Source organism: Giraffa tippelskirchi, chromosome 8 (genome assembly GCF_054371585.1).
Source record: "Giraffa tippelskirchi isolate mGirTip1 chromosome 8, T2T-mGirTip1v1.2.pri, whole genome shotgun sequence".
Taxonomy (NCBI): Eukaryota; Metazoa; Chordata; class Mammalia; order Artiodactyla; family Giraffidae; genus Giraffa; species Giraffa tippelskirchi.
The window spans coordinates 49,247,109-49,274,734 of NC_137282.1; the positions used below are offsets into that span (position 1 = coordinate 49,247,109).

Genomic DNA, 27,626 nt, shown 5'->3' on the forward strand with positions numbered 1-27,626 from the left:
GTGTAATATATTTACGTTTCCTTTTCTGTGAATTATCTATTCATGACATTTGCCATGTCTATAAGATTATTGATTTCTTTCTTATCAGTATAATAAATCCGTAATATTTATAGTAGTCAGTGCGTATATGTTTCTGGCATTAAAGACATTAATCTCTACATGAATACTGCTATATGTCTTGCAGTTTGCTATTTGTCAGTTTACTTTGATCATTTTGTGGTGTAATTTTTTTAATATGTTAACCTATTTTATGAGCAACATATCCTATGTTTCAAGTTTCCTGTCTGGGAATTAACACTATAAATAATACACTGTATTTGTTCTGTGTGCTTAGATTTAATCTATTTTTTTTAAAAAAGAGTTTGCTAGGGCCATGCAGATCATCATGCTTTCTAGGTGAAGTCTGAGAAGATTCTAGCAGCAACCAGGTAGACAGTTCCCTGAAGTAGAATTTATCCTTACAAGAATGTATCTGAAAAAATTCTGCACTTTAGGTGTCAGGAACATACCACTTAAGATATACAGGAAAAGAGTCTGCATTTTAAAATTTACTATGGAAAATAAGGGCTTCCCTGGTGGCTCAGATGGCAAAGAATCTGCCTGCAGTGCATGAGACCTGGGTTCAATCCCTGGGTCAGAAAGATCCTTTGGAGAAGGAAATGGCTACCCACTCCACTATTTTTGCCTGCAGAATTTCATGGACAGAAGACTGGCAGACTATAGACCATAGGGTTGCAAAGAGTCAGACATGGCTGAGCAACTAACACTTTTAATTTCATGGAAAACAAATATTAATTTGGGGAAACATTTGCTTCATGCTCAATAAAATTTAAGTGTAGATAAATTCTGGAAATAGGATATTGCTGAGATGAAAATCCTAGTCTAACATGAATAGAATTACACCTGAGAGGCAGTTGGAAACAAGAAGTAACTGATTGTGAAGGGGAGGACTGAAAACAACACAAAGATGAAATTATAGAAGAAAAGTTGTCATTTAAAGACCAATGGATACTGCTAAAAAACAAATCATCGGGTGAAAGACACACACACACACATATATCTTAGAATACACTGAGAAAGGACAAAAAATACAGGATGAGCCCCAGAAACAAAGAAAAAAGGAATGAAAATGGAGGATGAAGAGCAGAAATGGAAAGCTGCTGATCTTGACAAAGATGCTAGAAGGAATGGAATACCATGATAACGAGAGCATTTGAGCACTCAGCTTTCTTTGCTGGAAGCTAAAGAAAATCATTCTGGCTAATTTAACAAAAAAGAAATTTACTTAAAACTATTGCTTAGCTTACAGTATCTCCAAGATGGTTCCAGAATCAGGCTTGGAGTCTAGGTAACCAGGCAGTAGGCAGGTAATCAGGAAAAGATAGTACAGCTTGGACAGCAGAAGTATTGAGTATTGGATCTGAAACACTTCCACCTCACTGCTGTGCTGGGCACTTGAATGCAGCTGCCCCTCCAATGCGACCCTGTTTCTTCCTGTAAGATGCTTTAATTTCAGTGTCTGCAGGGTTACCTCGCAGTGAATAAGCGTAGATCATGTACCTGTAGGAGCTTCCCAGGTGGCGCAGTAGTAAAGAATCTACCTGCCAATGCACAAGACACAAGAGACTAGGGTTTGATCCCTGATCTGGGAAGATCCCCCGGAAGAAGGAATGGCATCCACTCCAGTATTCTTGCCTGGGAAATCCCATGGACAGAGGAGCCTGGTGGGCTACAGTCCAGGGGGTCGCAAAGAGTTGGACACGACTGAGCAAGCACTCCCTCATGTACCTGTATGCCATCCACCAGACAGGTAGTGAATACGTGATGTCTGACATTTTCACTTTCTGTAGAGGTTTGTGTGTGTGTGTGCGCGCTCAGTCGCTTCAGTCAGTTTACAGTCTTTTCCAAATAAAACGAGAGATTCTTCAAACAAAGAAAAAGCCTTTATTAACAGGTACAAACTTCTATGTGTAAAGTAAATAAGTTACAAGGATATACTGTAAGGCACAGGGAACAGAGTCAATATTTTTAACTTTAAATGGCATATAATCTATAAAAATATCAAATCACTGTTGTACACCCAAAACTAATATAATAGAGTAAATCAATCATACTTCAATAAAAAGAAAGAAAGAAAAAACCCAGAGTGTGGGCTGGACCCAGGGATTTGCTTGTAACAGACAGAAGACAATAAAATGGATTGGATATTACTTTCCAGAGTGTGCTATGAAAGACTGACTTCCCTCTTGCTGAATTCTCTCTCTCTGGCTCTTCTCACTTGCTCAGTTGAGACAGCAAGGTGCCCTGTTGAGCTGCCACCCAGCAAGGAACTGAAGACCCCTCAGAGCAGCAGCAGGGAAGAAATGAGGCCCTCATTTCAATCTCCTTTGGAAAAATGGAATTCTGCCAACACTCCCATGAATGAGCTTGCTGACAAGTCCTTTTCTCATGAAAGTGAAGTGAAGTGAAGTGAAGTTGCTCAGTCATGTCCAACTCTTTGCCACCCCAGGACTGTAGCCTACCAGGCTCCTCCATCCATGGGATTTTCCAGGCATGAATACTGGAGTGGGGTGCCATTTCCTTCTCCAGGAGATCTTCCCCACCCAGGGATTGAACCTGGGTCTCTCGCGTTGTAGGCAGACGCTTTACCGTCTGAGCCCTAGAGGTAAATTTGTCCTGGATGACACCTTGCTTGCAGTGTGGGACAGTCCTTAGCCAGAGGCACTCAGCTGAGTCCTACCCAGGGTCCTGAACCACAGAAATGCTAAGATAATTTATGTTGTAGGTTTAACCTCCCAAGTTTCAGAGAATCAGCAATGAAAACTGACAAAAACAAAACCCAACATACTTTCTAAAGATTCTCAGCTCGAGAGTTAATCAAAACTAAAACTCTTAATTATTTATGGGAAAATAGCAATGAAAAACCATCACAAATCAAAACAAGCAGGTGAGTTTTCACTTCTGACCTCAGTGGTATGGTTTGCAGTAGATCCATGCCTCTATGGGGGCTTCTCTGGTGGCTCAGATGGTAAAGAATCTGCCTGCAATGCTGGAGACCCAGGTTCGATCCCTGGTCAGGAAGTTCCCCTGGAGAAGGGAATGGCAACCTACTCCAGTATTCTTGCCTGGAGAATCCCAAGGACAGAGGAGCCTGGAGGGCTACAGTCCATGGGGTTGCAAAGAGTCAGACACAACTGAGCGACTAAAATAAAACATCGTCTGTGCCACATGCTTCTTTGAGAACAACCAGAAAAGATGAATAAATTGAAAAAGAGATTCTGTTTGAAGGCCTCCGAGACAGCTGAAGCAGCTTGGACTTGAGGGACCAAGTTACTACACAGAAAGGAGCTTATTGGGTTGGATTTCTGCCAAGGCTAGGAACTGAGGAACTAATATCACAGAGAGAAAAAGAAGTTATATCTGGAATCTAAAAAGAAATTATATGAAAGAACTTACTTACCAAGACAGAAAGAGACTCACAGACTTAGAAAAGGAATTCATGGTTGCTGGTGGTCAGGGAGGGAAGGAATAGTTCAGGACTTTGGGAAGGTCATGTACACATTGCTATATTTAAAGTGGATAATCAACAAAAATCTATTGTATTTCATATGGAACTCTGCTCAATGTTACGTGGCAGCCTGGATGGGAGTGAGTTTGGGGGAGAATGGATACATGTATATGTATGGCTGAGTCCCTTCACTGTTCACCTGAAACTATCACAACATAGTTTATTGGCTATACCCCAATACAAAATGTTTTTGATGTTAAAAAAATAAAAATTAAATAAAAAAGAAGATGGAAACTGGTATCTTCCCTTCTTCACCAAAGAAGGTGCTATTCTCCTCTCCTCCCACTGCTCCTCCCACCAAAGAGTGTCCGCAGGAGCTGCAGTTCACACAGATCCTTAGGGTGGGCCCTGGGCTTGGAGTGAACACACCTACAGGCAGCCATCTGCAAGGCGCATGCTCACAAGGACTCTCCCATCTCGCCCGCTTCACTCTCCTTGAGCCTCATTCTTGCTCCTGGGAATGGTATTCCTAATAAAGTAATAGCTCATAAACCCTCTGCCTGAGGCTTTGTTCAGCATATTGAAACTAAGTTCAAAATAAATGAACAGAAACTAAAACATTTTTAAGACGCCAGTGATGGCTAATGAGGAAACATAATGGTATAAGTGCCCCATAAGTTTTATTAGGTTCTGTTTTCATTATCAGTTTAAAATATTTTCTAATTTCCAGTGTGGTTCCTTTTTCTGAAACATAGATTAATATATGTGAAGTGCCTAAAAGGTACATAGTAAGCATATATAAGTGTTAGTTTTTATTATGAAAATGCATAAAGATATGTACATGCTCCTATATCTATGTACACACAAACATACAGTATTACAAGTAAAAGACAACTTTTACAATATATATGACAGACACAATAATAACAACAGCTAGCTTTTATGGAGTGTCCTGAACAAGGTCTCTATATAGCAACGCCATGCCCTACTATCCACATTTTGAAAATAGGGAAACAGGCACCGAAATTTGTCTGGGTCTTACAGCAGGTAATGATGGAGCCTCATTTTGAACACAGGAGAAGGAAATGTCAACCCACTCCAGAATTCTTGCCTGGAGAATTCCATGGACAGAGGAGCCTGGTGGGCTACAGTCCATGGGATCCCAAAGAGTCGGATACAACTGAGTGACTAGCTTTCACTTTCTTTCAATCTTATTCCATAAAGAACTTCTGAATTCTGGCCCAGCTTACATAATGAGAGGCAGAGTTATTACTTGCCTTTCTCAAATTCTATTAAAATAAGAAATATCTAAGTAAATCCATGAGATACTGAAAAGCCAGTGGGGGTGCCAGTGGCTTCATAAAACCAAAAATTCTGTAACATACAAAGCAGTTGGTGATCAATTAATAGTAAATGCTAACAGCTCTGAGAAACTACAAGCTTACCACACTGTAACTTGAGTTTACAGAGCCACCAAAAAAAAAAAAAATGAGAAGAGAAAATATGGGTACTGCTGGTATGCCAGATATTGAAAAGGCAACAGCTGAGAAAGAAGTTTTTTTTCCCCCCAATTCCATCCCTAGAGAGAGGCTGCTTCTGAAATCAATTCTCAGGTAACTGCCTCTGGAACTGTGAAGGAGGGGCTCAGACATGGGAAGTCTTGGGAATGGGCCCTGGACTGGAGATGATTCCAAGATGCGAGGTTCCTAATATGCCAGGTCCCCGAAGGCATGACAAGGGATATGGGCTCTCACACCCACAAAAATAGAATATAAACCATATTTTTATAATAACTTTAAATGGAGTATAAATCTGAAAAATATTGAATCACTATGTTGTGCACCTGAAATTATATTGTAAATCAATTCTACTTCAACAAAAAGAAGGAAAGAAAAAGCCTAAAGGGTAGGCTGGACTCACACTTGCTTTTAACAAACAGAATACAACTAAAGTGATGGAATATATCGCTTCAAAGAGTAGTTTTCAAAAGATTGACTTCCTTCTTGGCTGGATTCTCTCTCTCTGGTTCTTTTAATTTGCACTGTTGATGAAGCAAGCTGCCATATTGAGCTGTTCCACATGATCCAACTTTCGATACCTACAAAGCTTGGGAAGAAGCCAAGGTCAAGGACCTATCTCAACAAGCTCAGCCAGCAACTGTTGAGAATCTCAAAGTTCATGGCAGAACCATCTGGGACATTCAAGAAAAATACAGTCTCTTTTTGCACACAAGGAGAGGGAAGAGGAGGAAGTTAATGAAACAGATGTAAACTTAAAGGATATAATGGACTTGGTCATTATATTTGCTCGTGCACAAGCAAATGCTTTACGAGCCAAGACAGTCTGAACTCTGCAGGATAGCAATAATGACAATAAATGCTTCTATGGAATTAGCAAGGTAACCATATGAAAATGAGGACTCAGTTATTTTGGTGTTTCTAAAGAGTAATTGTGGCTTGGTTTTACATTTATACTGTTTACATCGGTAATACCATTATGGCCTCAATTTTATACTGCTTGGCTCATGGATTCTACTTTAGTGACTTTTCTTCAGGATATAATCAGAAAAATACAAAAAAAAAAAGTCTCTTCACTGGTGCCAATACAAACATTATTGATAATAACACTTGCCTCTCCTTCTCCCGTAAAAAACAAGAGACAAAACCCAAAGACAAACAAAAACAGAAAAAAGAGAAAAGAACACCCTAGGAGAAAACAAATCCATGAGACATCCATGAAATATATGGTATCACCTCTCCAATAAAAAGTATATTTTAGAAGGATATGAAATAAAGGGTCAAAATACTCTCTGTAGAGTAGACCCTTAGCTGAGCCATAATATTTGAAAGGACTAGAGGGCTTCCCAGGTCATTCTAGTGGTAAAGAATCTGCCTGCCAATGCAAGAGACTTAAGAGAGTCAGGTTCGATCCCTGGGGCAGGAAGATCCCCTGGAGGAGTAAATGACAACCCACTCTAGTATTGTTGCCTGGAAAATCCCATGGATAGAGGAGCCTGGCGGGCTACAGTCCATAGAGTCACAAAGAGTTGGACACGACTGAGCGACTAAACAACAACGACAAAATACCTCCCGTGTACATGTAAGATGCCCAAGAAAACTGAGTAACTTCTTGAAATGGCCCAACCCACCACCTTAAATACCATCTTCAACTAAAGACAAAAGATAGATGTGTGTGGGTGAGGGAGGGTACCGTTATGGGAAAAGCATAGTGAAAAAGGGTAAATTTGTTTTACAGATTTAGGTCATCGCCTTCCTCATTGACAAAAGTTTCTAGAGATTTAGAATCCTTCTTCCTAGCACAGAGAAGGAAAAGTGAAAGTGTTAGTCGCTCAGTTGTGGCTGACTCTTCCAAACCCCATGAAGAGCCTGTCAGGCTCTTCTGTCCGTGGAATTCTCCAGGCAAAAATACTGGAGAGTGTTGCCATTCCCTTCTCCAGGGCATCTTCCCAACCTAGGGATCCAACCTGGGTCTCCTGCATTGTAGGCAGATTCTTTACCAGGGAAACCCCCAGGGAAGAGGAGCCCCCGGGGAAGCCCACAGAGAGGGAAACATGTTTAAATATGGTTTCCCTTATAAATGTAAATGTACCTTACAAAGAACAACTTCTTCGTTTGCAGAGTTTTTCCTTAGTCTGCTGTTTCTTAAAAATAACCAGTCCAAGATCATCCTTATGCCAAGGAAACATATTTTGGGGTGACATATTTCGCTCCTCTTCACACACAAATGATAGAATTTGAAAAAAGCAACTTATATCATATTAAATATTTTCTTTTTGTCTAAGAATGACTAACATGACCTTTTTAATGACTGAGGCTTTTTTTTTTTCTGTGTGTTTCTGGTTTTAAACTAATTTTATTAGGATAACACTTTCCTTTACTAGTCAGATTTCTTTTTTTTATCATCACAAACACCTCTCCTAAAAATATGGGAATAGGTATCATTCCGATGAAGTGAAGTGAAAGTTGCTCTGTCATGTCTGACTCTTTGTGACCCCCTGCATAGTGAGAGTGGAATCTTACCCACTGGACCACCAAGGAAGTCTCCGCCCGCATCAATAACTTTTAACAAATAAATGGTTGTTTTTTTGAGCTAAAGTTTCTGTTAATCTTTACTTATTTGTTGTTCTTGTTGTTGCTTAGTTGCTAAGTTGTGTCTGACTCTTTTGCAACCCCATGGACTGTAGCCCGCCAGGCTCCTCTGACCATGGGATTTCTGAGGCAAGAATACTGGAGTGGGTTGCCATTTCCTTCTCCAGGGGATCTTCCTGACCAGGGATCAAACTCGGGTCTCCTGCATTGCAGGCAGATTCTTTACCATCTTAGTAACCAGGGAAGCCCCATCATTCCCATAACTATCACCAAAATGTTTATTGTTGTCTACCAGGTGGCTCAGTGGTAAAGAATCCACCTGCCATGTAGGAGATGTGGGTTTGATCACTGGGTCGGGAAGATCCCCTGGAGAAGAAAATGGCAACCCGCTCCAGTATTCTTGCCTGGAAAATCCCGTGGGCTGAGGAGCCTGGCAGGCTAAAGTCCATGGGGGTCACAAAGAGTCAGACATGACTTAGTGAATGGGCACTGCACTGCACGTGTTGTTTAGTAGCATGTTCTTTTATTAAAAGAATTTCAAAATCTACAGGACCAGGAGTTAATGATTTTTAAAGACTAATTTTTAGCTTCCGTAAAGCTAATCTCAAAACCAAAATATTCTTTGAAATCAGTGGGAAGTCTGTTCACTGTGCATTAGAAAAGATGAAAATAAGCTGCAAGGAAGTAACTCTCACCAGTTTCTTCTGAGTAACCTCATGCACATGCATTACTTTAATCTATTTTAAATTAGCATTTTATTTTAAGCATATGCTCTTGTATTATGCATGGCCTGTTCAATTAGTCTTTGGACATTGTCCTTTTTCCCTAATTGTCTCTACTTCTTTCAATATTTAAAAAACTCTAATTTTAACATTTTTTTAATTCTTAAAAAATTTTTAGAATATCCTCCTTTGTATAATTTATCATTTCCTTTTTAGAGTTACTTTTAAAATTTTAACTGTTATTTACTCAGATCTTGGGGGAAATTCTGCTATTTTTAGGGTGAGGATTCTCTGTCTTGGTACTATTAAAATTCGAAGCCAGATAATTCTTTGTGGCAGGGGCTATTCTTTGTTCAGTTCAGTCATTTGGTCATGCCTGACTCTTTGCAACCCCATGGACTGCAGCACACCAGGCTTCCCTGTCCATCACTAACTCCCACGACTTACTCAAACTCATGTCCATCGAGATAGTGATGCCATCCAACCATCTCATCCTCTGTCATCCCCTTCTCCTCCTGCCTTCAATCTTTCCCAGCATCAGGGTCTTTTCTAAGGAGTCAGTTCTTCGCGTCAGGTGGCCAAAGTATGGAGTTTCAGCTTCAGCATCAGTCCTTCCAATGGATATTCAGGATTGATTTCCTTTAGGGTGGACTAGTTGTATCTCCTTGCAGTCCAAGGAACTCTCAAGAGTCTTCTCCAACACCACAGTGTACTATAGGATATTCAGCTGCATCTCTGGCCCCTGCCAACAGCAGCACCCTATGAATTGTGACAACCAAAAATACCTTCAGTCATGAACAAGTGTCTCACCTGGAGGTGGGGGCAAAGTTGCTCCCTGTTGAGGAAAGACAGAGATGAGGTAAGTTTTAGGCTTCCATCTCTGTTTTTAATCATGATTTATGAATGAATTATTCTCTGAAGCATTATAATGAATGGACCTTTTTCAGCAGAATTTTTTAGAGAAAGGTTGTGGAAATCAGTAAAGGGAAACCTCGTTAAAAGGAAGTCAGGAGACCAGAAGGGAGAACTGCCCTGCAGATTCGTGCTAGCGTGGTAAATCACTTCAGTCGTGTCTGACTCTTTTGAGACCCTAAGGACTGTAGCCTGACAAGCTCCTATGTCTATGGGATTCTCCAGGCAAGAATACTGGAGTGGGTTGCCACTTAACTACTCCAGCAGATCTTCCCAACCCAGGGATCCAACCAGCATCTTTTATGTCTCCTGCATTGACAGGCGGGTTTTGTTCTTTTTTTTTTTTTTTTTAACCACTGGCGCCACCTGGGAAGCCCATCATGCAGGTACCACTGGACGTCAATATAGATGCCAATAGAAAGAGACATACGTGCATCTCTGGCAAGAAGTGACACTACTTTACTACTGCCATCAGGAGGAAGAAAGATTTTCTCCTTGCCTGGAAACAGCTTAGCCAATCAGAGACTATCTCAGCTCAGCCAATGAAAACCCACTATATTTCAAACTCCTAGTTTCCTCCAATAGACTTTTTGTTTATAGCAGCGCACCCAACTGCCCTTTCTCCTCTATAAGAAGCTTCCTCTCCTTTGCTTTATCAGGCTTGCAAGTGGGTGGCCGTTGTTGCAGCTTCTGATTGGTGCTTCTTTGCTGCCCCTGGAGTAAAGGCTGGTAAGATAATTATCTGTTTGGTGAGATAAGTGTCTGTTTTTATTGTTTAAGGTCAGCGTTACAGCAGGAAATGCCATACTTACTCAACTCAGTGCTCCTCCACTGCTGTTCTTTTCTCTTTGCCAATAGCATCAAGAAACAATTTTAAGAGTATAGTTATGATACTTCATGCTATCGATCTCAAAAGGTCTGGCATATAACATCCCCCAGCCCCTAACTTTCCTTGCTACTCAGGAGCAAAAATGTGAAAATGTAGATGACAGTCAAGTGTATCTCTGTTAAAAACAAGACAGCAGGAACAAGATAAGTTACTTATGCTCAAGTCCAGCGTCACCAAGTTGAGACTTAACTCAGTGTCACCAAGTTGAGACTTCATTACAGTTTCAGCTCTTCCAAAAATGAAAATTTAAACCAGCCAATCAGAAATAATCTGATCAGTAATAGTTGGGTAATCTGCCTGATCGTCTCCTGCCATTCCCCACAGAATAGTAATCTTGCAATAACCCTCCTCCCCCTTTTTAACTTGATACAACTTCCTTGTTTCTGTCTGTTTCCTTCTGCTTATAAAAGTCTTTTCATTTTGTACAGATCCTTCCTTTCTATATGCCAGATTGGATGCTAAATCAATTTTCACTCCAACTTTTAAAAGTTTATTATGCTTCAGTTTATCTTATAACTCTGCACTCTCATGTCCATTGCAGCATTATTCACAGTAGCCCAAATATGGAAACCAGTTGAAGTGCCCATCAAGGGAAAAATGGATAAAGAAAATGTCGTCTAAATATACAGTGGAATGTTGTTTAGCCTTAAGAAAAAGAAACCCTGACATTTGCAAAAACACGGATGTACCTTGAGAGCATTTGTTAAATGAAAAGAGAAAGATGAATTATGTATGATCTCACTTATATATAGAATCTAAAAATGCGAACTTACAAAAACGGAGGTAGAAGAGTAACTTAAAAACAGTTGTTTTTTTTTTTCCCCAAACTGATGAATCTACATCAATGATTTTATCCACCTCCAGCAGTGCTCAAGTTTCTTTTTGGATCTGCAATAAATTAGATAACACAGGAGGCAAATACCTGAGCTTTGAAGGGCATAGGCATAGGAGCCAGACTGCTGGGGTGTGAAGGCAGCTTCTGTTTCTCACTGTTTCTCACTAGCCGCCTAAATGGTCACAGGTAGATTTCCCTGGCCTCCCTTTCCTTATCAGTGTAACTCGGGTAATAGTACCTGCTTCACAGACTGTGCTGAGGATTTAACAAATGAACACGTGTGAAGTGCTTGGACCAATGCCTGACCTGGTAAATGATCAACCAATTTTACTTATCACTGGTAAGTGCAAAAGAATTGTTCATGTAATTGGAGGCTCATTCATTTTTAACATAAATCTTCTTTAAACGTGTTACAAAAGCCTCATTTTTCTCTTATTCCTCATATAAAACTTGTTTGAATAACCATTATGTATGAATGCATTTATACAAAGCCCTGGGAACAATCTAAACACTTTATATGTATGTGTATGTAAATGATCTGGCCTCAAGTTAACTTGTGATCTGCCAGTAGGGAGAGTCAGTGGGCTCGGGTGGCACTGGCTCAAAGGAAACAGTGCAATTAAATGAGGACACAGCACAGCCTGGCTGTGAGGGTGGAGGGAGGCACAGGGGGCTGCCCAGAGCAAGATAAGGAAACCTTTTAATCTGGTTATTTCAAGTGGTGAAAGTTTGTAATTCCCTGTATTGAAAGGGAGTCTTAAGAACACGTCTCATCATGCTTTACAAATTAATCAACATCCATGGCCCAGGCTGTAAACTGTTCTCGGATAGTCACAACCCTCATTAACATTACCAGTGATTGTGCGAGTCAGTCCCCATGGACAAAGGAGCCTGGCAGGCTGTATCGAAAAGAGTTGGACACGACTGAGCAACTGAGCACACACACAAAAGATAGACAGCTCTCCAGCGGGTGACGACATTGCCTATAGAGCTGTGTCCTTTTATTTATTTTTTAAATTATTTTTTGATTATGCTCAGTCTTCGTGGCTGCACACTGGCTTTCTCTAGTTGCAGAGAATGGGCTTCTTGTTGCAGTGGCTTCTCTTGTTGGGGAGCACAGTCTCTAGAGCGCAGACTCAATAGTTGTGGCACAGGGCTTAGTTGCTCTGCAGCATGTGGGACCTTCCCTGGCCAGGGATCGAACCCGTGTCCCCTGCGTTGGCAGGCAGATTCTAATCCACTGTACCACCAGGGAAGTCCCAAGCTGTTTGCTTTGAAATAAACTCTTACCTTGGAGATTTAAAAATTACTGGGTCTGCTTCTTCGCGAGGAGGGCTGGATGATTAGCTGTTGTTTCCTGAAAGTGCTCTTCTGCTGATACTTCCGAGATTGTTATCTGTGATTTGTTGTAGACAGAGAAAGTAGGTGAGTGTGCTTTTTAGGGCTATATTTAAAATCAGATATAACAGATCTAGTAGTCTCACCTGACAGGAAAGTGGAAGCATTTGTAAATGGATTTTTATGTGGTTGTGTGTGGTGTGGACTGCACTGGTTTTTGGAGGCTGATTTCCGAGTTCTTGGGTGATTCTGGTTGCATTTGATGGAATAGTGACTTCCTGATAATTAAATGATCTAAGGGGCTTCCCTGGTGGCTCTGTTGGTAAAGAATCCACCTGCAGTGCAGCAGACCCGAGTTCGATCCCTGGGTCAGGAAGATACCCTGGAGAAGGAAATGGCAACCCACTCCAGTATTCTTGTCTGGGAAATCCCATGGACAAGGAGCCTGGTGGGCTACAGTCCATGAGGTCTCAAGAGTCAGACACTACTTAGTGACTAAACTACCAAATGATCTAAATTCTATATATAGTGACATTTTTCCTAAAAGAAGATGTACTTCTCTTCTAGTATTTCAGTATGTAGTAGGTCCACTTTTATCCTTCTCATCACCATCTTCATTTTTATGAACTTGAATCATGTCCTCTCTTACCTTTCCTTGTTTCTATAGTCCTCACGCTTGAGTCTAAGATTCACATCAGTTTCTCTAACCTCTTGAGTTAGCTGCTGATATGGGGCACATCTGGCACACTGTTATCTAGCCTTCAAAGCCCAGCTCAAATGACCCACTTATTGGAAGGACTGATGCTGAAGCTGAAACTTCAATACTTTGGCCACCTTATGTGAAGAGTTGACTCATTGGAAAAGACCCTGGTGCTGGGAAGGATTGGGGGCAGGAGGAGAAGGGGGTGACAGAGGATGAGATGGCCGGATGGCATCACTGACTCGATGGACATGAGTTTGGGTAGACTCCGGGAGTTGGTGATGGACAGGGAGGCCTGGGGTGCTGCGATTCATGGGGTTGCAAAGAGTCAGGCATGACTAAGCGACTGAACTGTACTGAACTGAACTGAGAAACTTTTTCTTAGGATGAATAATCTTTTGCATGCAGACTTGTTTTTATCTGTATTTCCATAACACTTTTAATCCTCCTATATGACTTTTAATCTATGTAACATCTTTACACATACATGCCTATCTTCTTAGTTGGATTAGGGCTTTTTTGAGGTCGGGTCCATCCACCTCTCAAAGTGCATTACCAAAAATTGTCACTTGCTGGTTATTGATTGCACAAAAAGATAGTGTTTTATGGTTTGCACTCACTTTCTTTCTGATGATACCCATCATTTGTGAGATCCCCTGCCCAGTCATCCACGTATCCCCTCACCACACAGACATGTGGGCACGTACACACACACACCCCAGCACCCCAGCATGCTGAACTCATGCTCATGATATCAAAAGTTATTTTTCTTTAACCGTATTGAATTGGGTCCACTTATTTAAAACTTCCTGCATTTAAGAACCCTTGCTTATAGCTGCAGTTTATCACTCTCAGTTGTACATTTCTGTATCATTTAGCTTGTAGTCTGGTGTTGCTGGCTTAGCTGTGGAGGGTCTAAGTTCAGGAGCTCAGCTGGACAGGAGGAAGGAACTCACAGGTACTGTATGGACTAGACGTCAAATTCCATTGTGGGGGGAGTTGGCATCTGGTAGTATCTGCCAAGCAGTCATGCCCCCGAGAGCAACATTTCTCTTCTTCTGAGAAGTTGCTGTTTACCCCTAACCACGTAATTCTGTTGAAGGTGCTTCAGTGACTAGTCAAAACCTCCTCTTCAAGACTGAGTCAGTCATGGTCCTTTCCTGAAAATCTTAGTGTCTGGAAAAGGGGTGGATTGAAGTGGAATTGGGGATGAGGTATGAAATTGGTGACCTGGTGTAAACACGGAGCTGCCTGTCCTTCTGGTCAGAACACAGACTTTTCTAAGACACAGGGAAACAGACCAGTGATCCCATCCTAGGCAGAGGCCCTGTGGAAACAGTAGAGACCCTAGGATTCCATGAGTAGAGAAACCAGGGTTCAGGCCAGGAACCTGCTGAAGCCAAGCTGTGGCATAGCATCCTTGCATGTTTCCTGGTGCTGCATGTGGGATCCAGTTCCCAGACCAGGGATTGAACCGAGGCCCCCTGCATGGGGAGAGTGGAGTCTTACCCACTGGGCCACCAGGGAAGTCTCCCTGTCAATAACTTTTAACAAGTACATGGTCATTTTTTTGAACTAAAGTTTCAGTTAATATTTACTTATTTGTCGTTGTCGTTTAGTCGCTAAGTTGTGTTCGACTCTTTTGCAACCCCATGGACTGTAGCCCGCCAGGCTCCTCTGCCCATGGGATTTCCCAGGCAAGAATACTGGAGTGGGTTGTCATTTCCTTCTCCAGGGGATCTTCCTGACCCAGGGATCAGATATGTGTCTTCTGCATTGAAGGTGGATTCTTTACAGTTGAGCCACCAGGGAAGCCCATTTACTTATTTAGTACACATTTATTGAACTCCTACTGTGGCTCAGCTGCTAAAGAATCCGCCTGCAATGCGGGAGACCTGGGTTCGATCCCTGGACTGAGAAGATTCCCCTAGAGAAGGGAAAGGCTACCCACTCCAGTATCCTGGCCTGGAGAATTCCAGACTGAGTGACTTTCACTTTCACTTCAGTGTCAACAATCATAGTATATGCAGATAAAAGATTCATTTAAACAGGCTCAAACTACAAGTAGGTTACAATCTAGCATAAGAAAAAATAGATGCAGATAAATTGCATGCCTAGTCTTAAGGCAAGGTATAATATAACATAAAAAACATATTTAATATGTGAGTTTGGTTGAAAAACAGATGATTTTCAGCAGAGGGGAATCAGAGCTGATTTTATTCAAGATCCTTGTAAAGCTTGGGTAGCTCTGTCAGGTCATGCTGATTCAGTTGCGTTCCAGATGTCAGTCAGGTTTAGAATTTCCAGTGTACACAGTGATGGAACATATTTCTATGTCTTCAACCTGTCAGGTAAAAGTCCCTTCTGTATTTCCAAGTTTCAAGGTAAGGAGGCCAAGGGAGAAAATAATGCTTGGTTATTTTTGAAACTGTAAAAAATTCAATATGATCCTTTACAAATCAAACATGCCTTTAAGATGTTATTTTATTGTTTTGAAGTTCTCAAAGCTATGGTTTTTCAAAGCTAAGTTCTCTAGTCAAAGCTATGGTTTTTCTGGTAGTCATGTATGGATGTGAGATTTGGACCGTTAAGAAAGCTGAGTGCTGAAGAATTGGTGCTTTTGAACTGTGGTGTTGGAGAAGACTCTTGAGAGTCCCTTGGTCTTCAAGGAGATCCAACCAGTCCATCCTAAAGGAAATCAATCCTGAGTATTCATTGGAAGGACTGATGCTGAAGCTCCAGTACTTTGGCCACCTGATGCGAAGAACTGACTCCTTAGAAAAGACCCTGATGCTGAGAACGACTGAAGGCAGGAGGAGAAGGGGATGACAGAGGATGAGATGTTTGGATGGCATCACTGACTCTATGGACATGAGTTTGAGCAAGCTCTGGGAGTTGCTGATGGACAGGTAACCCTGGTGTGCTGCAGTCCATGGGGTCACAACTGAGTGACTAAGCAAAGCATAGAAAGCTAACATAGCTTTGAGAGCTCTTGTATACAGAGTTTAAATATCGGTGATTTTTCAGAGAAGATGCCAACTTCTTGGAGAAATGCCAAGTCAAAGGAAGCTGGTGAGAATCAAGGCATCTAGTAAGGGTAGAGAGGGGACTGGCCAGTCAGCTGGGATATGGAAGCCTTTATGAGTGGAAGAGCCAGCAGGAACAGAGAACAGGGGAGAAATGCAAGAAGCAAAGACAGAAGGATTGAAGGAAAGTATGGTATAAAATCTACAGGTTGAATCAACACACGTTAGAATGCAGTGTAGTATAAAGTCAAAAGAGGAGCATGATGGATGATCAATGAAATTGCTCAGACATGGATACCATCCTTCCATACGCTTTCACTTTCCCTTAAGACCAATGGTGTGTGTTTTTAAATTTCTGATATCTTCATATCAGGTCAACCAAGAATTTAACTTAATATGCCTGGTAGCAAATGACAAATTAGGCAGCAAATAAAAAATTTCTAAGGAAAAGAATAATTTTAGGTAATTTGGCAAAGAAATGAGAAAAAATGGCACCGTTGAATGCACCAAAATTCTGTGACTGCATCCTTCCTTGTCCTACAGATTGCATTCCCACCTGGAAACTGTGGTTTAGCCAGCTGCACAGTGCCTTAAACAAGAAAGCTGATTAATAGTCACCTGCTCAATTGCCTGTGAGTGAAACTGCGAGTGAGCAAAAGTCGCTCAGTCTTGTCTGACTCTTTGTGACCCCGTGGACTGTAGCCTGCCAGGTTCCTCTGTCCATGGAGTTTTCCCAGCAAGAATACTGGAGTGGGCTGCCATGCCCTCCTCCAGGGGATATTCCCGACCCAGGGATCAAACCCATATCTCCTGCATTTCAGGCAGATTCTCTACTGTCTGAGCCACCACAGAAGCCCTAAATTCTTCATATACTAGTTCTATAAGATTGACTGAACACTCCTCTGACCAGGCACTGTTCTAGGCACTGAGGATAGAGCAGCAGACAAAATAGTCTTCAACAGAGCAAGTGTTCCAGTGGGACAGTGACACGGAAGTCTGGAATTCAATAGTGGGAAACTATTCCAGTGATCCAGATATTAGATAAGAAAAAAAAAGCAAGCAAAATATGCACACATTATGTAAATGTATACATAGCAGTAAGTCAGCTTAGGAAAGTGTAAAACTGGGCAAAGGTTAGAGTTAAAATGAGGGTGGAGGGTTCTATTTCAGTTCAGAAGGTTGAGGAAGGTCTTTCTGTTGAAGTGTCTTGGAACAGAGATCTGAGTGAGGGAGTGAGCCATTATAACTGGATGAAGAGTAAGAAGGGAATCTACCTGGGGCGTAGCAAGGAGGCCAGCATGGCAGGAATGAATAACAAGGACCAGGAGAGGGTGGTGGAGAGGATATAGAGATAGATGTCTTCAGGGATGTAGCCAGGAGCTACACTGAGGATTTGTAGGGCTTGCTAAGATTTTTGACATTTGCACCAAGAGTAATGGGAAGCCATTGATGGGTACTGAGCAGGGGGATAACATGACTGGACTTTCATTTGAATTGGATCATCCAGGCTGCTGTAGGTGACAGACTCAAGAATAAGAAGCATGTGGCAGGAGACTATTTTGATAAACTTGGCTTATCATGGTGGTTTGAACTGGGATGGTGGGGACGGAGGTGAAAAGCAGTGAACTTTGTAGTATAAAAAAAAGTACATGTGACAGAATTTTTTGCCACACTGACTATATGAGCTGAACAATTAAAGTCAAAGGATGACTCCAAGGATTTTGGCTTAAGTACCTGGATGAGTGAAGAATTGGTTTACTGGTTATGATGGAGATCAGGAGATGGGCAGGTTTGGGGTTGTTTGCTTTTGGACTGGGTTAGTTTGGAATACTCTAGGTATCTACGTAGAGCAGTCCTAGTGGCAATTTGACACAGAAGTTTGGAATTCAATTTAGAGGTTAGAATATGAGATATAAGTTGTGGACTTTTCTGCACATGGCATTGTGTGGTATGGTGCTGACTCTGCTTCGTTTCTAGCATACAATGAAGCTGTTTTCTGCCCCAGGTACTTGCAACCCACAGATTGCGCTTGACTCTCCTCTTTAAAATTACCCTCCCACTCACACAACATAACTTCGTTGCTCTATAATACACTGAGTTCTTAACTACTTTTCTCTCAGATATTTGAAGACAACTGAGAATTCTCTGTACTGTACTCGATGAACACAGAGAGATAAATAAATACACCCCAAAGGTGCCAAGTCAACAATTTTGGAACATCTCTAAAAATTAAACTTAATTGAAAGGCAACTTTTAAATATTTTTTATTGAAGTATACTTGATTGACAATGCTCCAGGTGTACAGCAAAGTGATTCAGATATACTATGTATTATATATATATTAAGATATATAGGCATGTTTGTATATGTATATATGCATATATATACATATATATTGTTTCAGATTTTTTTCTACTATTAAAAGATACTGAATATATTAATAGTTCCCTGCGATATACAGTAAGTACTTGTTGTTTATGCATTTGTATACAGTCCTTTGCATCTGTTAACCCCAAATTCCTAATTTCTTCCTTCCTTCCCCCCATCAACTTCCGCTCTGGTAACCATAAGTTTATTTTCTATGTCTGTGAGCCTATTTCTGTTTTGTAAATAAGTTCATTTGTATCTTTTTTAGATTTCACATATAAGTGATGTCATATAATATTTGTCTCTGTCTGACTTCACTTAGCATGATAATCTCTAGGTCCATCTGAAAGGCAGTTTTAAAGAGCTCTTCAGGCTAACTCTGTTGGACGACACATCAAGGTCATCACACCTAGTGTAGCTTCAAAGTCATTCCTGAAACATCTCTGACCTAGTGTTGCTTGAATTGTTTTCTACCTAATATCCCTGAGGTGACTTCAGGGGACACCTTCAAGGTGTGGTCACAGGGAAGTTCAAGGAGAATATTGTGCAGATATCCATTAATATCACCAAAGAAATTTTTGGGACATGCTTGCCTGGGGCCCTTCCATCTCTCTTCCATTCTTGGATTCAACTCAAGAGACTCCTGGTGTCTAAAGAGTTTGCATGTTCATAATGAAAGACCTCTTTTGGTAAAGGTACATGTAACTCTGCATGTATGGGTGGGTGGAGTGGGGAAAAACATGAGAATGGAGACTTTTCAAGGATTTCCTGTATTACTTAGATCTTTCTCTTTATTTGTATAGGTTGGATGCGCCTTTCTCTGTTTGCTCAGATTGGTAGAATTGCCTCTCCCTTCATCCATTTTTTACTTGGTGGATGCACGTCAGCTATTGGATGGCTGTCGGTGGCTGTGGGTGCCCTGTGGTTCTTTATGTGATGTCTGTGTCTCTCCATCAGCTCTCCTACTGGGGTGCCAGCAGCTGAGAGTGGTTTATCCTTTTAGTACACTCCATTGTTTTTATATATTTATGGCAGAGGATGCAGTCAAGGTTACAAAGGTATTTTTTCCTTGATCCATTGAAGACTCACTGAGTTAACTGAAGATTATGAACAAGTTTCCCTTTGTTCAGGTCAGCTTTGGAGGTCGCAGATGCTAGGAAATACTATTTTTACATGGCTACTCATTATCACAAGGAAAGTTAATTTTCTCTTACCAGAGTTATTTTTCAACAATCAACTAAAGAACACATCTAGCATTGTGGCCATTTTACTCTTTCATCCATGTTACTTTGCTACCTGAGTCACTGCACATTGTTTATCCAAAACTCACAGCTTATATATGCCATTCTTCAAATAATGATGGACTGTATCATATTTGGTAGAAATGTATTAGTCGTAAACTGAATTATTTAGGGGGGTTAAAAAACAATTTAGACACCTTTTAATTCAAGAATTTAGGATTAAGGCTTATGATATTATGGCTTGTGGCAGTGTACAGTCTTGTGCAATGTCATTTTGACAGGTGAAGACAAAATGAAAGTATTATCTACAACCGTATTTCTTTAGTGTGATAAGTTCCTAGGGCATTCAAAGATTATTATTATTTTTTAAATGTGCTTGCTTCTTGCCATTCTGCTACCAAAAACAAGGTAGTCAGAGGAGGCTAAGTGTTAGAGGACATCTCTGGGAACTCTTTCATCTGGAATCACTTGTGACAAAGCATTCTTGACTTCTTTTTTACTACTTCCTTCTCTGCTTTCCAACCAAACCAATTTCTGTCGAAAGAGCTGGACTTTTTTTTTTTCTTTTTTTAACCAAATATACTTCTTACTGCCAAATGTATAGTGGAAAAATTAAATTAGGCTGGTAGTTTATCTTAATCATTCAAGAACATCTAGCTATTAATGGAAGTCAGTGCCACCAAACATGCCATGTATTATTAATACAATATTGTTTTAGGAGGCAGGAAACAGAATTGGGGGGAAAATCATTCGGTGTTTGAGTCAGAAAATCTGTGGAGTCAGGGAGCTCAAAAGTTCTTTGTTAATAGTTCTGTGACCTTGAACAAGTAACTTTGCCTGTCTGATTCTGGCTCTACAGCTATGAAATGCAGCCAAAAACGACTGCCTGGAGAGCAAGTCAGTTGTGTCAAAGACATCAAAGTGTTACACTAGTGAAAAGAACCAATGCTTTGAATAGACATATTGCAGTATATAAATCTATTGCTTTATGATTTTACACTGTACGAATTTGGAAACTACGGCATGTGCACCGGTTTCCACCCCCCCCCCCCGCCCCCCGCCCCAGTCTAGTTCCCTGCAGGTGAGGTAGTTTATTTTCAGAAAAGAACTGAGCTCGTTGCCCTGCGGGAAGAGGAGGTTTTTTCGGAGGGGGAGTCCCAGAGAAACTGGCTGGCTTCGGGGTGCATAAAATCGAAATCCACGGCTGCAGCAACTTCTTCAGGAGAGGTGTCATTTGAGTCCTTTCTATGGCAAGGGTGAAGGAGACCACCCGCCACAGGAACGTGGCATCAGGCTTCACTAGGAGGAACCACTCTAGGACATGATACTTACAATGTCACCAGAATATTTTCAAATAAACCAAGATACTCACTGCAGGAGGGAGAGGGCGAGGGGGGCAGAGAAGGAAGATGCAGGTTCCAGGACTTAAGTTTTGGAGGCTCCGGAGGGTCAGTGAGTGTGCCCTTCCCTTGAGGGAGAGGGCTCAGGGGGCTGGAAGCGATCTAGGGGGAGCATCCGTTAGTCCCCAGGGCCCCGCGCGCCCTTTCCTTCGCCCCCTGCTTAGGGGGCGACTGGGGCGCGCTAGGGGCAGCAGCGTCGCGAGCCCCCCCTCCGCACCATTCCCACGCAGGTCTCGGGTTCGATCGCCCCCGCCCCATCCCGCCCGGCGCCGCGGGCATCCCTCTGGCCCGTCCGGTAACGGTTTCTGGACCCGGTGGCCTCCGACCCTCCTCCACCCATCCACCCACCGGAGCCGCAGTGCTGCGCGGTTCCGAGAGGGGTAATCCGCCCCGGAACAGACGTGAGCGGCCCCGGGGCGGGGTCGCGGGAGGCGGCCCAGGGATTCCCCCACCCGCCTCCCCCCAATTCCCGCCCACTCGCCGTCTCCGCACCTCACTGGGGGTTTGCACTCGCCCCCCACCCCCGCCCCTTCCCCATTGCCCGGAACGACCCCCAGCTACTCCCCGCCCGGGGCCGGCTCCCGCCGAATACCTCCTCCCGGGCCCATCCCCTCCGCGGCGCGGCTCCTCCCCCTTCCCTGGTTCCCGGGTCCCCCGCCCTTGTCGCCCCCACCCCGGGCCGCGCCGCTCTCTCGCGCCGCCGAGTAGGGCACCGCCTCCATCAGAGCCGAGCCCGCGGCTCCGCGGAGCAGCAGCCTCCGCTGCCGCCGCCGCCGGGCCCTCCGCGTCCCCTCCCTGTCCCGCCCCTCAGCCCCGGGCGCCCGGGTCCCCCGTCCCCGCCCTCTGCCCGCCATCCCCCCCCCCCAATACCCTCCCTCCCTCCTCGGTTCTCCCTTCGCCCGCAGCCCGAGCCGGGCCCGCTCGCCGGGCTGGCAGGAGGGCGGCGGCGGCACCACCATGAGCTTTGAGGGCGGCCACAACGGCGGCCGGCGCCGCGGGGCGGAGAGCGGGGACGCCGAGCCGCCCCCGTCGCCTCCCCCGCCGCCTTCCCCGCCGCCGCCGCCGCCGCCGGGAGAGCCGGCTTCGGTCCCCGCGCCCCCTCGGTACCTGCCGGCGCCGCCCGCGTCCCCCGAGCGCCGCGCGGGCCCCGACGAGCTGCTTGCGGAGGTGGTCCCGCGGCACCGGGGCGCCGAGGAGCTGCCGCCGCCGCCGGCAGGGCAGGAGGTGTCGGCGGCCGGCGACTCCGGCGAAGGTCCGGGACGCCTTCCGGAGGCGACGGTCCCCGAGGCGGCAGCGGGGAAGGGCGGCCCCGGGGAGCCCGAGGCCGGCGCGGGTGGGGAGGGCGAGCGGCGGGGCCCCGGAGACCAGCCCGAGACGCGCTCGGTGTGTAGCAGCCGCAGCAGCAGCAGCGGCGGCGGCGGCGACCAGCGCGCTGGGCACCAGCATCAGCACCACCAGCCCATCTGCAAGATCTGCTTCCAGGGCGCCGAGCAGGTGAGGCCCGGCGGGACGCCGGGGCAGCGGGCGGTGGGCTCGGGCAGGGCTGGGCTGGCTCCGAGTCCGGATGGCCGACTTTCAGCACCACGGACAGCGTCCGCTTCTGGGTTCCTGGGCTGAGCGGTTGCGTGGGAGCTACCGAGTGTCCCTTTCCTGCAAAGGCAAATAACCTTGTCCCGGTGGCGAATAGTGCTTTATTTGGTCTACACTTTTTTTTCCTACGTGGTTTTTCAGTTACACACTCCTCAGGTGTTTTAGTGATAATGCTATAAGTATCTTTTTTGTGAATTACTAAATGGATTTGGTTTATACGTAAAAACCAACCTATATTCTTTTATCTACAAGTGTATCGTGAGGCAGATAGCCTTAGAGTACAAACAGGGAGTGAGTCATTTCAAAACCAAAAAGGGCAGAGTCTTTCCTTATTGCAAATTTTGGTGACTCAGTCTCACTGATGTGAAAAGCATGTTAGAGTTTTTAATAGGAGAAATAAAAATGGACTTTGATTTTGTGGAAGAAAGCCTATTTAGCCAACAATGTACTTGATTAGAAACACAATTCTAAAATTATTAACTCCGTTAGAGGTGCATGCAAACTTATAAGCAAGTAATCGCGGGGGAAACAGGATAATACATCTCTCTTATGAAATGTGTGGTCTCAGAAAACATTAGGTTTAATATTTTTATAAGTAAGGAAAATGCATAAGAACATGTAGGCTTTCAGGAATATAGTGCCCTAAGTCAATATTTATGATGCTACATTTAGAAAAAAAAATAAAAGCATAATGCTATTGCAAGCTACTTTCTGGGATGGTATGCATTTCTTCTTTAGCAATGATTAAGAATAACTGCAGAGGAAATGCATCTGACCATCCACTTAAAAGTTATTAAAGAGATTTAATAGTACAGCTTTCCCCCAAGGGTATTGAGAGCTATATCTTGCAGACATTTTGTATGTTGGTAGAACATTTATGTCATGACTCTAAGTAATATCTTTGAAATAGCTTTAAGACTTTAGTTTCATTCCCACCAGAGATATAAAAATTTAATTTCATTTTCTAGGATAGAGTTTGATGCTTGTATCCTTCTGAGTAAATGGCTTTGCAAGAAAAGAAAGCGAGTGTTGGGTTTTTAAAACAGAAACACAAGCATAAAGATTCATGCTGAGTTGTTTTCTTTTCAGGGGGAGCTGTTGAACCCCTGCCGATGTGACGGGTCCGTTAGGTATACACATCAGCTGTGCTTGCTAAAATGGATCAGTGAGAGGGGTTCCTGGACCTGTGAACTCTGCTGTTACAGATACCATGTCACAGCCATTAAAATGAAGCAACCCTGCCAGGTAAACTGTTGTGACATTTCCTTCCCCCGAAGTCATTTTGCTAATAAGCATGAGGATATCTGCATATGCTACTTAATGTATTCTATGCGAATCACACTAAAACCAAGATTTAGAATTTGTAGAAATGTGCTTTGAGAAGTCTGTGGCATTTTTATCTGAGAAACTCCAAAGCCATTTTTATTCAAATGGCTTCCTTTATTAGTTGGTTGTTTATGGATGAAATTATACTCATCCTAGTTTGTAAATGGGCAAGTTGGTAAAAAAATGTCTTATACTCCAGTTAATTCAATTTTATTAATTAGAAATGTTACACAAATTATTTTAGTAGTATTTTGTTAATTTAAGCATTGAAACTCTAAATGGGCTCCATTTCCAGGAGATAGGTGCAAGTAAAGCAAAACTTTACCAATCTGGAAACTTTGGTGGAACCCATTATTTCTAATCTGAGCCATTTTTTCACTTAACCAGACTTTCTTTTTCATATGAGTATTTTTTCACAGTTTTATTTTGGCTACTTTCATTCATTGCTATGTTCAACTACACAGTGGATGCAGAAGTATTCCCAACAGTTACTCTCAATAATATTACTGAAATTGTATATATTCTTAGAACTTTTAGTGCATAATCACATGATCACATAATGCTCATAACCAGACAAAAATTCTTGGAGAGATAAGCTTTTTTTTTTGTATGGTAGAACAGATTCAGGTTCTTGAAATAGACTGGTGGGATGTAAAATAATACTGAGAAAGACATCTTAGACTAAAGCAGAATAGTGTGTAATTGACAAGATCTTATAGTGACATGGGATTGAAGTTCAGCCAATGTAAGAGTAGGTTCAAAACATAGAAAAGAAGGAGGTAATGGAAGGAAAAGGAAGAGGAACTGAAAGTTAGGAGGGTGAGAAAGTAATAAAGTCCCATGTTCCCTGTATCACTTTAAATTACCAAATTTAGTTTGCATTGAGCAATATAAAATAGATGAAATTGTTAGTGATGGCAGTAGGAATATGGAAGCTGAATTAGTAGTTTAAATTTCATAGTTTTAAATTTGTGCATCCTTCATATAGTTTGCAATTAATTTGCATTTCTGATACTCGCCATTTAAGGCATGATTAGCTGGCATGAAATAAAAGTATAAGTTTTCTCAAGCTGACCTAAGGCTGGTAAATAATTTGGAAAGAAGATGAATAACTAATGTGAATGAATGACGGCGATGGTAAAGATAGGCACAAACCTGACATATTTTCTCAGACCCACCAATTGATTGACCTACTTGGGTATCGATTTATAGATCCGTCATAACTGTCTTGAAAAGCAGAGGGAACCATGCCCAAATAACAGGATATGAGTAGTATAATTGAATCTATAATAATTTTATGAATAGAACATGTGATGAGAAATGGAGAGCTTTGAGGCTCCAGTGAAAAGTCCCATGAGAAGTACTATGGTCAGATGTTCCAGAGCTGATATAGATTGCTAAGTATTTCAAAAACCAACTTATGCCACAATATATTAATTCACTTGGGGTGGTTAATTCTAAAATAAATATAAATAGGTACTTGATGTAATTTTAAAATAGAGAAGAGACAGAGAGTTGGGGCAAAATAATATTTACTAATTCTAAACCTATAGCAGTATAGATTGATTATTACTGTATTTTGCTTCATTTAAAAAATCAGTAGTTTTGCTTCATTTTAAAAATCAGTAGTTATTTTAACAAAAACAGTTCCCCAAAGTGTGTACGTGATATGACTGAAAAGTCAAGAGGAAACAAAAAACAACTAAAAACCAAAAGCTAACCTGGTATTACTAATACATTTAGGATTAATTTTATTATGACATATGCAAATACTGTCATAATCTGTGGCCTGACCTGTTTGTTCCAGTGAACTACAAAATAACATTTAGAAACAAAATTGATACGAGTATGATGGTGATAGTTCAGATCATGCCTGAAGACACAACTTTCCAGGACTGCATTATGTGCTTATAAAGCTCAGTACTCTTTATGAACAGAACTCAGTTATAAGGTTCCCATAGTATAGATTGCCATACCTAGGAGTAGATTATCCTCAGATAAAATTTGAGTGATTGACTGACGTATCTGTTATTGATGACCCACACACTGAGCATTTACTCTGAGTTTTGGTTTCCTCTGGTGTGAAGCTAATCAAATTTAGCATTTGTTGCACTCATGTTTTTATGACATGGCAGAGATCCATCTCCCCACGGCACAGGATCCAACAGGTGCCATGTCATGTCCTTCCCTTGCACTTTCCAAACCCCTTCATTTTAAGTAGAGAGCCCTCCCATAGCTGTGAGTGGGTAGTTCCTTGTATGTAGAAGGGAAAAAGACTAAGTAATACTAGTAAGAGAAAGCATTTGCTGAACACTTACTTTGTGCCAGGCACTGTTCTAAGTGCTTTACATATACTGTTACTGATGTTTAACCTTCAAAATAAACTTATGAGGTACAGAATATTATCTCTATTTTATACTAAAGGAAACTGAGGTACAGCGTAGTTGAGTACCTTTTACTACGCTCATATCTAGCAAAAGACAAAGCCAAGATTCAAACAGTCTGAGGCTCTGAGGTCCACGGCCTTAGACACTGTGCCCTAGTTGGAAAGTGTTCTTCTCAACTTCATCGTAGCCATCCTGATGTTTCTGGATTCATCACGACTTATCCTGTGTTATGCTGAGTCAAGCAGCCTCTGGTTTCAGCCTGAGTCTCAATGATGGTCTAGAAAGGCTTTATCTATTGATGTTTAACAAACTACCTCACACACTTAGTGGCTTAAACAACATCTATCATTTGTTATCTCTTAAGAGTCTGTGGGTTGACTGAGATCAGTTGGGAGGTTCCTCTCCATATATGGCATCATTCTGGAGCTGTGAGATTTGACTGGATGGGAACATCCAAGAAGGCTCACTTTATTTGACTTGCTCTTCACTGACTCAATGGACATGAGTTTGAGTAAACTCTAGGAGCTGGTGATGGACAGGGAGGCCTGGCGCGCTGCAGTCCCTGGGGTCGCAGAGAGTCGGACATGACTGAGCAACTGAACCGAACTGAACTGACTTGTGGTGGTTGTTGGCTGGAAGCTCAGTTGGGGCTGTCAGCTGGTGCTTCACTCCTTTCTGTGTGTGATTTGGGTGTGATGATTGGATTCCAGAAGCATAAAAGTGAAAGTTACAGGTCTGTTATGACCCAGCCTTGGAAGTGACATGGTTTTATGTCTGCTGCATTCCCTTGATTGAAGCAAATCAGAGGACCAACCAGATTCAAGAGAAGGAAAAGTAGACTCCAACTCTGGAGCCTTCCCTTCTTTAAGAAGAGTGGACATCTTTAATCCCCTGTGTGAGATAGCTTCTAAAATGGTGCTGTCTACCTACCCTGGTGTTTGCATTTGGTCCTCATCAGGTCCAGATTAGTCAACAGGTACCACCATAACTCCCCTTTCAGGGATCAGAAATAAAGAAAGTTAAACAACGGATGGGAGTTGGACTCCATCGGCAGTGCTCGATGCATACACTAAAGCACTTTCAGAAGTGACTGTTGCCGTGATGTTCTTCGTGGTGCCCAGAGAGACCTGGGGACAGAGAAGGAAAGGAGCAGCTGACCAGGAAGCATGTGTGTGTGCAGGAACCATGTTGCAATGAGTCTAAAACCTTAGTTCTACTTGTTTTTCTCATTGAGATTAGAATTCTTTGAGAATTTGGGTGTAAACCTCCCCATTTT

General features: G+C 42.6%; 1 protein-coding gene and 1 long non-coding RNA gene across 3 annotated transcripts in view; one reads left to right on the forward strand and one right to left on the reverse strand.

The window, feature by feature from the left end:
- Positions 1 to 1,929: 1,929 nt before the first annotated feature.
- Positions 1,930 to 21,174, reverse strand: LOC145517039 (uncharacterized). Its single transcript, XR_014061948.1, has 4 exons — positions 21,020 to 21,174; positions 12,266 to 12,371; positions 8,787 to 9,174; positions 1,930 to 5,614 (listed from the first exon to the last, which is right to left on the reverse strand). It is a non-coding gene; the product is annotated as an uncharacterized LOC145517039 (long non-coding RNA).
- A 138-nt stretch (positions 21,175 to 21,312) lies between these two features.
- Positions 21,313 to 27,626, forward strand: part of MARCHF11 (membrane associated ring-CH-type finger 11) — a 109,813-nt gene continuing 103,499 nt past the window's right edge. The window contains exons 1-3 of one of the 2 annotated variants that reach the window (XM_081519325.1): positions 21,313 to 21,448; positions 21,953 to 22,541; positions 23,727 to 23,882. In XM_081519325.1, the coding sequence (XP_081375451.1) occupies positions 22,005 to 22,541; positions 23,727 to 23,882 (693 nt within the window). In that variant the 5' untranslated portion in view covers positions 21,313 to 21,448; positions 21,953 to 22,004. The remainder of the gene's footprint in view (positions 21,449 to 21,952; positions 22,542 to 23,726; positions 23,883 to 27,626) is intronic. The other variant, XM_081519326.1, reaches the window with a different exon arrangement.